This window comes from Acanthopagrus latus, chromosome 10 (assembly GCF_904848185.1).
Source record: "Acanthopagrus latus isolate v.2019 chromosome 10, fAcaLat1.1, whole genome shotgun sequence".
NCBI lineage: Eukaryota > Metazoa > Chordata > Actinopteri > Spariformes > Sparidae > Acanthopagrus > Acanthopagrus latus.
In genome coordinates, this window is record NC_051048.1 from 16266128 (window position 1) to 16278735 (window position 12608).

The window sequence follows — 12608 nt, forward strand, 5'->3', positions numbered from 1 at the left end:
TACATGTTTTTTTTTTTTGTTTGTTTTTTTTAAATTTCTGACTGGAAAATGGCTCCAGTCGTCTAGAACTGAGATTTTATTTTACGTTTCCAAATGGTGCACTTTTGTGGGAATGCCTGTTATGTGCAGTGACATGTTTGCAGAATTCTATGCATGGAGTCTGTCAAAAGCATCAAGAACACGTAACTGGTATCCTGTTATTAAGGGCTATGTAGTAGTGTTTCACGGCCGCGCCACCGTTACGCTCTTTTGGGTCACGCTGAGTCAGCGTTTTCCGATTCGCTCATTGTTGGCTCGAGCTGCTGACTCGGCTTTAATATTTGGTAAACAGCCACGGGATTATGGAGGTTTTGTTTGGGTTTCCCAGTCGGCCAGACAAACTGTGATTAGAGACGTGTACGGCTCTAAACGCTTTGAATAAATTTGCCAAATGAAATCTAATGCTACGTCAGATTGACCGTTAAAATGGATCCTGGTCAGCCCGCGGACATGTCTTAAAGGAAAAAAAAACACTTACTTTGTATTAATGTTATCTGCTTGTTTAAGCTACACCCAGGTGGCTCCACAGTGTCTTTGAACTATTTAAAGCTAATGTCGACCTTTGTTATCACGATTACAGTATGAGATCATGGAAGACGAGCAGCCGATGATGAGCGCTCGCCGCTGAGACAATCTTCACACTGATGTTTTTTGAGGTTTTCAAAGACCGCGTCCGACCTTGAAATGACATATTATTGTCTGTAGAGGCTCATGCTGATGTCACGTTACTTAGTTGGCTGTGAAGTTGTTGCCAGTTGTTACCACTTTTACTTTATCTTTGCGTCATGGAAGCGCTGCATCACCCGGCTCGTTCTCCGACTCAGAGGTTGACGTTCGGGCTGTGGTTTACCATTTGCATGGAAAAATGGTCGACTTTTCTTAATGCATCTCGGGAAATAAAAGATGAATCTTTGTGGAAATCTTTGTATTTCTTTGTGTTCACTGGCTGCATTTTTGAACTTGAAGTGCATTCACATGATATTTAACGCTTATCTTATTCCCAATCTTGTGTTTACTCAATCATCTTGTGCACGCAAGTTGTATGCGCTGTAACCTGCACAGTCAAATGTAAAGGGGCAAACGAGAGTGGTTACCTCCTGCCTGAAGCAGGCGTAAAGGCAGTATGCAGTAAACTGCACAGTAAATATTGATGGGATGCAAAAATGGTAAACACTTCTTAGGAGAGGCTCCAAGCTCATCCCAAAACATCAGTTATCCCTCCCTCTTGAGAGTGTTGTTTTTTTTTGTTTTTTTTGTTTTTTAATAATGCAATAGGTTTATGGACATCACAGTAGTTATGCCAAGGCAGGATCGAGCATGCAAAGCACTTTGGGCTGCCTTACCTTGGAGAATGTAGTGTGAATAACTGCATAGGAAATTGCAGCAAAGATGAGGAGTAGTCAGCTGACTTAAATACTGTATGCATAAAGATCCCCACCAGACATCTTTTAAAACATATATATATAAAAAACATTGCTTTGTCTGACGTGGTTTATCCAGTATTATTCAGAGTATTATTCAAAGCAACATTTTGTAGAAAAGCGTCTCACTTCTACAGTGGCATTCAACAATGAATGTATGAACAACAGACAAACACAGGCAAAGTTAAAAATAATCTAAATACTCTTAACTCACTGAAAAAATCCAGAATTCAGAAGTTCAACTGCTGGACACAAATACATATCCTACTTCACTGAAATGTGTCTATACCTTTTGTAAATGATATGGTATGACTAGATATTATATAAAAATATAGTCTTAATTCTAGAAACTTTGGAGTGGATATGGATGGTCGCACTTGAGCTGACAGAAACTGTTGGAGAAGTGCTACTCCACCGGTGATTGGACAAATGATCCGTCGGCGACCTTCTCTCACAGGTTGGCTTGAACCAATCAGATCATCGGAAGGATTATATGCTACCAGCAGCAGAGCCAGTTGGTAAATCAAAATTTTATGGAGGTCAGGCAATAAAGAATGAAAACATCTTTTCCACAGAAGAAAGCCTTCAGTTCACTGAAATATAGAAATATGCTCTCTAGTTGTGATATAGCAGCATGTACGCTAACCACCTGAGGATCTGCCATTGTCTCATGTCAAACACTACAAGCACAAACATCTGAATTGAATAATAATTTATTGGATTGGTGCAGTATTTTGTTAATTTTATTTTCCGTTTCATAATAAATGTATGCTTTGATGCTCTTTGTTGGAAAAAAAAAGGTTGTCTTTCTTTGCCTACAGGTTTTGCCATTTGTGCCCTGAATGATGGAGAAAAAACTGATAATCAACTACCACCATACAAATGACAAATGTTGCAACAAATTTTATTATTTCAGTATCGCTGGACATGTTAAAATGTTTTTCCTTCATTCATTCTTTATTACACCATTATCCACTACAGTAGATGAGCCACGTGTATAAAACTATGACATTTTTAAAAAAAAGACAGCCCACACTGTTCAGAGCATAAAAACATCTTTAAAAAAAAAAAAAAACAACACGACTGTATAACCTCTGAAAGCTACGGTGAACTACCAGTGATATAAATCTACACAGGAGCGAAGAACGCCATCCGACGTCTGACAGAATAAATAGAGGCAGTTTAATCTCATAGTGGCAGATATGGAAGCTATTAGAGCGATAATGGCACGGTGACTACGGAATAAAATATTTCATATGTGAGCAGGGTTTTAACAGGCTGGTATGAAGAGCTTGCAGGAGCTGTGGTGAGCGTTGTAGTAAAGGGGCCTGTGCGCTGCGGTCACCCTACACACTGATCCCTGTGTGTGAAGTCACACCCTGTAACGTCTATTTTAGAGCAACCGGCAGTTCAATTTAAAAAGGCTGTATTGTCACCCTGTCTCTTCTGTTGTACGGGACCCCTGAGTCGCAGCCCAGCCACCGAACTGGAATTGATTACTTTCAATTACACTGTAAACGCTAATAGATGCTGGTTCTAACATGGAGGTGCCAGTGTTGGCTATAATCCACCATTTAGGCTACAATTCAAGAGGTTACACCCCGTGGGGCCTTGACTACTAAGTCGGGGGATCCAATTATAATGTATTTGTGAGGATCATGTGTAAACAATTGTGGAATGTGTGGACGGGGTGAGAGACATCGTTCACGATAATCAAGGGGTTATCAAAGTCCTGCCTGGACAAAAAGAAAACAAAAGTCCCATTTCAGTAAATCATTGCCTCTATGAGCCACAACTTTCTGTGCACCTTCAATTTTACTCTTTGCTGGGATGGTAAAAAAGGGGGGGGAGGAGAGGGGGGACTTCTTTGTCAGCCTTGTCAAGCAGAGGACACTCTCAAACGTATTCTTTAGTGCTGCTCGGCGGACCAGAGCGGGAACCAGCCTTGGACGGGTACTTGGATACTTGTTTCTTTCGTGGACAGGAGGCAGCCAACATGGCTCCGCCCAGGACATCTAGGAGGGAGCCCCCCCAGGCGATGAAGATGGCGGCTCCAAACTCAAACCTGCGATGGATAAGATGGTGTTGACCAGTTATGTCAAAGTAAAAGTTGGGATTTTTACTTGACAAAGTTAAAGGGAAAGTTCCCCCAAACATACGGCACATTTGGCATAACCCAAGTCTCCAGAAGCCATCGCCCGTGCACAGACGGGGAGGGCACTGACGCATTTAACTTAGTGACTACAGTGCAGATTTCAGTGAAGAAAAGGATGTTAATAGTGTTATTTCAAATTAATTTAGGATCCTGAGGCTTCCAAAGACTTGAGATGAACTGTATAGAGACATTTTAGTCCCATCTACTTAATTTCTTTAGGAGGATGCTGCAACACTGTTTTGCTGTGAAGCGAGCTGTTTACCCCGTTTTCACTGTTTATGCCAAGATAAGCTAACTGTAGCTTTATATTTAAGATACAAATATGAGCATGGTACTTCTTCTACTACTTGCACTTCTGACGTCAAAGCCGATAAGCAATTTTTCCCAACATGTCAAAGTATTCCTTTAATTTCAGTGCTTCTCTTGAACACAATGTGTTTTGGGGTTACTCACTTGGTGTTGACTGGAGTGTATGGATTGTAGAATGCCCGGATCACATTATGAGCGAACCAGGAGCACGCTACAATGGCACACAGCCCTGAGAGGGGGAAACGCAACAACAAAGATCAATTAGTCCATCAGCACATCATCAAAACCTGAGAGGGTAGACATGCTTTTATCCCCTTTGCAAGCACCAGGCGGCTAGCTATTGACTCCGGCACAATTAGCTCTTAGTGTGTCTGTTCTCTTCAGAGCCAGTTAGACCTCTTACGTTAGAATCAGTGCCAGGAGAACTGGTCTGATTCAGTCTAATGACCTCTGGAGGGCTGGAGCAGAAGAGTGGGAGGAAGGCTTTTTGGGCTGGGGATCAAACCTCCTCCTACTTACCGTATGATGTACACAAGATCTGAGAAAAATGTGATGATGATGGAATATTATGTAACCAGGTCTGTATTGGTTATCATATAACCAATACAGACCAATTGATAACCAATTGTTTATCGTATTGTGCTGGAGGTATTACATCAGAGCCGTGCAGCAGATATTGGTAGACTGAACAATAATTTAGTCAACGCCGCTTTTTCGTATATTGTGTTACCATTTTAGCTCGGGAACTATCACAGCAAATAGTGGCTGGATGACCACTAGTTGATTTTTATAAATACCTATGGTGCCCACAGAATAATTCCTACTGACTTTAATCCAAGCAAGTCAAAGTGCTCACTCACGGACTGAAATCTGTCAATCTGTAATTTACCAACAAATACAAGATGGATTGCTATTAATTCTCTATACACATATCTGTGTGTTATACCTAGATTACAGTGTGTCATAAACAATTTATTGATTATCCATATAATTAGACATTAGGTAAAATGTTAGCACTTTACTCATCAACTGGATGAGCTGCCATGCAATCTGGTACACATAATCATATTCAGGATGAAATGTAGTCATCCATATAGCATGCTATGCACAATTACCTGAAACATTTACTGTGTTAAGTGCTAATTAGCTATTGTCGGCATGCTAACAACCTAAATTGAGTCATAGAGCATTGTAAAGAATATGCCCGCTTAACATCAGCTTGTTAGCATTGTCATTGTGAGCATGTTAGCATGCTGACATCTATGCTACAGCCTCAAAGAGCTGTTAGTATAGTCGTATACTCTCAGTCTTCAAGTTAAAGTTTAAATTTGGCAGTGTTTATTTTAAATTTTGAAAGATTTGTGTTTCTGCCAAAGCTTTAATAAAAGGGTACCGTACTTCAGGTCCATGACAACCACAAATACGCTTTGGTCTCTCCGGTAGAGTTCTGCACACAGCAGTTCTTGCAGCTTGTGGTGGAGCGCAAGCATTAATTTGTCATCCATTTGTATGTAATCAAGTTTCACCCACATTAACTGTCATAAATAATTGTTGTTGTTTCATACAGTAATGGATCCTGTTGTTTTTTTATGTGTATTGATTGCTATACTTCCAGGTCCAATACGACTAGCATGCATCAGACATGTGCAATAGTGGTAATAATGCTAATAATGCACCTGTTGCTTAGTTGTTTATATCTGATTAAATTCTTTATTTTACATCATTTCTGAAATGCCATCTTTTTAGGAACACACCTTTATGTCTGACATCACCCAAATGCTGGCCTTAGTGGAATAAGTTTTATCAAATCTCAACACTACATCAACTATGAGGGGAACATTTGTGTCCTCCTCACCTCCAACTAGTAGGATGATGCCTCCTGTCATGGCGATGCGGGACTTGCGGAGTTTGTCACTCCCTGCACAGGTTGTGCACTTCATTCCCATACAGGCCACACCCAGACCTGCTATGGACACGATGATGCCCACTATCATCAAAGCACGGGTGGCCTGAAGCGAACCTGGGGCAGACAGGGAGAAAGGGAAAAAAAAATGATGAAGTGTTAGAGGAGAACAGGAAAAGCATGTTGGTTCCATTAGGGGGAAGCAGTGATTAAATGGCCTTTTGTTTAATGGAATGTGGGAGTGTCTTAAAAAAAGGTAGAAAAAAAAAAATACAAAAACTTTTCAAAAAGACAAAGAATACCCAGAGTCAAATAATAAATCCTGCTGTATATACAAAGTGTAAATGTGGAAGCACAAACTGGGAAACGATAAGGAGTGACTAGCAAGCAGGCCTCCGCCTATCACAGAGGCTTTATGTGTGTGTGTCCAGGGGTTGTGAATTACATTCACATTAGCCCGCCAGGACATTTTAATGTGAGCTTTTCCTGGAAGGGAAACCATGGGATACACATGAACACACACCAGCACACACTCTGTCTTTCACGCTGTCTCCCGCCCATCTGTTGCTGCGCGAGAGGTGGAGGCCTGCTGAAGCGCTGCTGTCAGGATCCTCATCTGTCAGTGCCCCCACCCCCCCCCACCCCTCATCCTATAAACCTATCACAGGGTGAACCTCCCCCCCCCGCTCCATCCCTCCTCTGTCCACCTAGAACCAGTCTGTGCCAGTCTAGGCCATCCCTGCCCTGCCTGAACAAACAAAACCCTCGAGGGAGGGACGGTCGAGAGAGAGAGAGAGAGGATGCACAAGAGAGGGAGAGACTGACTCTAAACAGATAGTAAGAAAGACATGGGAAACGATGATCACCGTGGGACGTATTATATAGTAATGTATATGCCAAACATGTTTCATATGTTACAAAATACGTCAGTCATAGTACTTTACTGGATAACCTTAACCATGAAAATCAACCTGTGACCCCGAACTTATGTTTTAAAGAAAGATAGGTGAGACGAGTAATAATTCAAGACAGCCCACCCTTGGTGACCTCATCGTTTCATTTTTCAGCTTCCAAAACAAATGTGAATATAATCGGATTATTCAGATTTAATATAACTGAAAAGATGAAAATAAGGTATTTGGTGCCCCTGACAGTCTGAGGCCCCGGAGACTGGTTGTCAGTTTCTCCTGGTTAGTAATCCAGCTCCACGATGCAGTGAACACAATGCAGTCGCTGGCATGTCGGTGAAAATACATGCTGTCAGGTATATCAGCCTATAATTCTCAGTTTGCAGTCAAAATTAACAAAGAGATGAATCATAATTGGCTTTAAAGGTGAAGCCCTGCTGCTTTTCTTGACACCTCATGTCACCAAATGGTGCCAAAAGTCTGCAGATGCTATTGGAAACAATCCCAGCATTACGTTACACTATGTAACTTTTCAAAGCAATTCTGAAGAAAGATAGTTGATTTGTGCTCACACTCATACCGAGGTCGCCAAACACTGATGCTTTGGATTGGCGTCAGATGACCTTTGGATGAGACTCAACAGGAATCAACCATCATTCTTCACAGAGTTCGATACTTAGAGTTCCCGGTTGCGAGTGAAACTCAAAAATCGTTGCGACTGTATTTGAGCTTGCCTAACCCTAACCTGCAAAAAGTAACTGTTATAAATCAATCTGTTGCTGTGAAGTCCTCTTTTTGAAAAAAGTAAATGACACTTGTCAGGGCATAAAACCAGTGATCCACCGGTCTTTACAAGTCCAGACCCAATAGTCGAACAATGGTTCACTGTCCGTGTCGAATCCTGACCTTTGCAAGTCAAATTTAATCATGGATTCACAGATTGGTGACGTCCCTAAATCCCTGTGAACCAGATTTGTTTCTGCATGTGGGGAGTTTTGAAGTCTGAGAGTGTGTTTTTGGAAATGTTCAGCAGATTGTTCCGATGCCGGCACTGCAGCAGTGGAGTTGCCATGGCCACCCTTCCTATGAAGATTACACTGGCAACATGTTTAGTAATAAGGACCAACTGCAACATCTGTTTCACTGTGGAAAAAGAGAACAGCATAGAGTCTCTAAAGTCACCCAGATGTTGGAGTTCATCTATGCTCATGATCATCAGGCATTCTTGAAGATTACTCATCCAAGACTTTGATAAGGTAGCACCTGCTTTATGTGCAGTGTGTGTCGAAGTGTGCGTTCTTAGGAAATGTCGGGAGTCATGGTGGGAGGATTTCCCAGAACTGGTCAATATGTGGGTGAGGTTTTCTAAGGAATACTGAGCAGATAATAATTCCTTTCAAACTTCTGAGGAAGACGACAATGTCCTGCTGTAGTGACAGATTACAGTGTGATCAGTGTAATCACTGGTAGCAGTATGTGTGTGTGTGTGTGTGTGTGTGTGTGTGTGTGTGTGTGTGTGTGTGTGTGTGTGTGTGTGTGTGTGATAAGAAGGGTATATCCCGAGGTGGCAAACTTAATCAGTAATGATGGTGTGGTCCTTCACTCAGGTGACGCTCTCATGGAGCAGGTGGGTCTACAGGTGGTGACGCTGGAGTCATGAATAAGAGACTGTGTGAGGATCACCCTGCTAATGGAGTGAATTTCAGTGTCAGCTGCTGGCAGTGGTGGATTAAGTATTCATACATTTTAGAGTAAGATTCGAAATACTTGAATATAGAAATACAGGTAGGCCAAAAGTACTATATTCAAGAAACTACTTAAGTGAGAGCAGTGTTGTAAAAAAAAGTACCCAAGAGTCGTCAATATACATACTATCTGAGTAAAAAGTGAGTATCTGGTCCTGAACATTCTTAATTATCAAAAGTACAAAGAAAAAGTACATTTTAGGATAAATATATGTATATATATATACTGCATGCAGGGTCAACCATTTATTGTGTTAGATATTCAGCTTTTTTGTTTATCAGATTCTGTGTACTTTAGTTTTTATTTTTTTTTATTTTATTTTTTCAAATGTGATTGCCATCAAAATAAAATCAAATTACAAATGCACTGTGTTGGTAGTGACACAGCATGGAGTTAACAAAGTGGTTACTAAAGTTATCTTTTTAGGAACACAAAATAGTGGAAGTGGAAGTATAAATTGGCAGTAGAACAGAAATACGCAAGTACAGTTCAATTACCTCAAAATTGCACTCATGTAAGGTACTTAAGTGAATATACTTAGTTACATTCCAGCATTGAGTAAAAGTATAAATGCATTAACTTCAAAATACATCTAAAGTACCAAAAGTGAAAGCACTCATTATACTGTATAACACATTCCATGAACATGAATATCACATCCCTTTATAATAATTAGTGATGCATTAATGTGTAGATTATTTTAAAGCAACACTATGTAGAAATTAGTGTTGAGTGCCATTTGACTTTCTGAGCTTCTGAGCTCAACGCCACTGTCACACAAATCCCAGGTTTCTCCAGCAATATCATCAGCGGTAATGTCGGGTGAGCTAGCTAGCTAACGGGAGCTACAGGCGGCAGCAGTGAGAGGGTTAACTTAGCAACGGGCAAAGCTATCTGCGCATCAGTAAATGGCGTGGGAAAAAAAAAAAAAAAACACAAGCCAGAGGGAAAACCTTTATGAGCGCTTTCAAATAATTTTTTTTCTTTAATATGGGCACCCCCATGTTCCAAAAAATGCCATGAAAAGTACCCTCTTTGATGCCCTTATGGTAGATAAAACATAATAAAGTGCCTGCTAAGGTGGCCTTTCACTACACTATGAATAGATGACCACTTTCTGCGTGCTGGTGCCCCCCCGTATACAAATGGTGCCCCTCTTTTTTTTCCTGGCCCCTGGCCCTCGAACATCCTGAGTCTGCCCCTGCATACTGCAATAAATCTATTAGGGTGTGGAGTGGGACTGACAGAGACACCGCTCAGCCTATTACAAGTCAGTATACCATCAAAATTATTTTCATGGTTTTATTTTTGGGTGAAATAGTTACTAATGTTGCTTTAATTCATCATTTAAAATGTACAAAGCACCCAGAAAGCCTTTAAATAAATGCAGTGCTGAAAAAAGAGAAGAAGAAGAAAAAAAACAATATCTGCCTCCAAATTGTGTGCAGACGTTTCACATGGAAATACTCAAGTAAAGTGCTTGATGTACTTCGTTATACATTCCATCACTGAGGAACTACTCACTGTCGAGCTGCAGGATGGAGTCGTAGATCTTGCACTGGAGCTGCCCGGTGCTCTGGAAGGCGCAGGACATCCACAGCCCCTGGTACATGGCCACGGCCGTGATGATGTTGTCCCCGATGTACGCCGACATCTTCCACTGCGGCAGGATAGTCCCGATGATGAGCCCGGCGATGCCGATTAGAGACAGGAAAAACCCCAACAGTTGAATCCCGGAGTTGGCCATAGCTTCCAAATTTAAAAAAAAAAAAAAAAGTCTCCTTCTCTGCGTGAATTTCTGTCGGTGGTGTCTGCGTCCCTGTCCTCCTCTCGCTCAGTCTCTAAAGCTCCAGATGTTGCTGTTCAGACCTGAAGTGAAATAAGCCGCTGGTTCAGTTCATGAGTTGTGTAACGGGGGTCTCCGAGTCACATCCGAGGTGTGTGTGAGTGTGAGTGTGTGATGGTGTGAAGTGGGTGCGTAATTACCATGCCCGCTGGCGCATGGAGACGGTGATGCTCTGTGGGAGTAGCTGCTGGGGAATGTTCAGAGCGGAGCAACAGGTCGTCTCTCCTCTGCGCACCTCGTCCCTTTATCAGTGTTTAACCTTTTCAGCCGTGCCACACACTCCACTGGCTCCATTATCACACACACACGCTGACTAAAAATCACTTACATGCTTGTTAAATTCTACATGTAGGGGGGTTTTACTCTGAAAATACATCTGCTCGGCTTGTTAAGTATGCGTTTTAAATGCAATTGTAAAGTCAGGTTGAATAGTTGTTCCAATGTAAGGGTGATGCTGTAAAGACAAAAAAAGATTCGGTCAGTTAGGAAACAGAAGAAAACTAAGTTATATTAAAAAAAAGTTATAAAGCTTCTTAGATAGAAATGAAGGAGCAAAATTGGGGTTTTCAAGAGGTCCTTTCCCTTCTGCTCAGTCAGAGCTCACCAAAGTGACTAGTTAAAATAACTTAAAGGACAAATCTGACCAAAAATGTAAATTCAGAGATCAGAGAATTTTTCTGGAGCTTCGTAGCAAATCAGCGTCGCAGCGCTCTCCTGAACAACTGTACAGTAGATGGGGACTTGTTTTGAAAGCTATGGGAAAAAAACGGTCTTGCATTTTTATAGCGCTTTTCCAGTCTCCCGACAGCTCAAAGCGCTTTACAATACATGCCACATTCAGCTATTCACGCACACATTCATACACTGATGGCAGAGGCTGCCATGCAGGGAGCCAGCTGCTCATGAGGATCAGGGGGAGCCGGGATTCGAACCGATGACCTTCCGATCACTTGATGACCCACTCCACCTACTGAGCCACAGCCGCACCCCCACCAAAAGAAAACATGACAAAAAAATAACATATAATTGCTCCATATAGCTCTTATGGCATGGAACTCCCAAGATCCAACATTGATTTAAAAAGACTTATTTTATATCCTTTTTCAAACTGTGGCAGCTCAATCTGTGGTGGGTACATGAGCTCGACCACGCGATGAGGGTGTAAATAACGTCTTTTCAGGTCATTTTTCAGAGGAGACTCATGCTGGACGAGCTACCCAAGTGGAGCGACGCTGTGATTTCCTTCAGTTGAATTTTTTAAGTGCCCGGCTGATTCAGTTGTTCAGGAGAATGCTGTGTGGCTCCACAAATGTCCGCGGACTGCGAAACTCCACCCGACTTCCCATCAGCATGGAAAGTCGCGTATGCATAATTCTTCGCCGAACTTATCCTCCAAGTATCACTTCCATCCAGCATCATTTGACCCTAAATATTCTTTATTCTTCTTTTCCATTTTACTTTAAGGTACCACAAGGAACTTTGAACCCATCATTAAACAGTCTTGGTTTATAACGATGCCTCTATACGACCTGAATGAGCACATGCGAGAAGACCGGCTTTGTCTCTAGTTAGTATAAAATATTCCTAAAGTGTGTCACTGGGTCGGATGAAGACTCAAATCCGACAAAGTGAGAAAAAAAAAGCAATTAGACTAAAGTTGTTCAAACTTTTTAGCCGCTACAACTTCAATGTAATAGTCTACTTGGGTTTTCTGAGCTAATCAGTGTCCTAATTTTTTATTTTTTTTTTAAGTCAACTTTTAAATCTCACAGCGTGGTTGATAAAGTCTCAAGCCAGAGACCAAAGTGCTTTGTAGTAGCTTTAAGTGCAGAAATGGTGTGTGTGTATGTGTGTGTGTGTGTGCATGCAATGTAGATCTCTACAGTACGCACACTGACCCATATTGGTGCCATAACTCAGGTGCTGTCACTGCACAAAGTAGACTAAGCTCCCAACTGTCCCTCTACCTCGGATCACCGCACCAATCACCGGCCCCGGGCAGATTCACGCCCTCTCTGTTGTTAATGAGGTAAACTGCCGTGTCAGAAGGGGACAGGATCAAATGTAGGAAACTCAGATACGTTCAGGAACAGGGGCAGCTGGATGAAGACTGAACTATGACTCAGCCAGCTTGCTGTGTGCGGAATAAGTCAGAGTGACGACCAGAACAGTTGCTCTGGTTCATGTGAATTCCGAAGTCACTTCATTGGGGCTGCATTGCTTCATTCACGTGTCTTATGTATTTCTTCTTGTCATGTGGGACTGTTAGTTTTGTTCGTTC

General features: G+C 41.8%; 1 protein-coding gene across 1 annotated transcript; it reads right to left on the minus strand.

Moving 5' to 3' along the window:
* Positions 1–19: 19 nt before the first annotated feature.
* Positions 20–10593, minus strand: cldn7a (claudin 7a). Its single transcript, XM_037112843.1, has 5 exons — positions 10468–10593; positions 10006–10350; positions 5780–5944; positions 4069–4153; positions 20–3525 (listed from the first exon to the last, which is right to left on the minus strand). Exons 2-5 carry the CDS (start codon positions 10226–10228, stop codon positions 3357–3359), a joined length of 642 nt encoding a protein of 213 aa, XP_036968738.1. The 5' UTR covers positions 10229–10350; positions 10468–10593; the 3' UTR covers positions 20–3356.
* Between the last annotated feature and the right edge of the window lie 2015 nt (positions 10594–12608).

Coding starts and splice junctions, on each gene's coding strand:
- cldn7a (XM_037112843.1), bottom strand. CDS start 10,228: ATGGCCAACTCCGGGATTCAACTGTTGGGGTTTTTCCTGTCTCTAATC. Junction 5,945..10,005: donor CTCCATCCTGCAGCTCGACA/GTGAGTAGTTCC, acceptor TGTCTGCCCCAG/GTTCGCTTCAGGCCACCCGT. Junction 4,154..5,779: donor CATCATCCTACTAGTTGGAG/GTGAGGAGGACA, acceptor TCCCCCTCTCAG/GGCTGTGTGCCATTGTAGCG.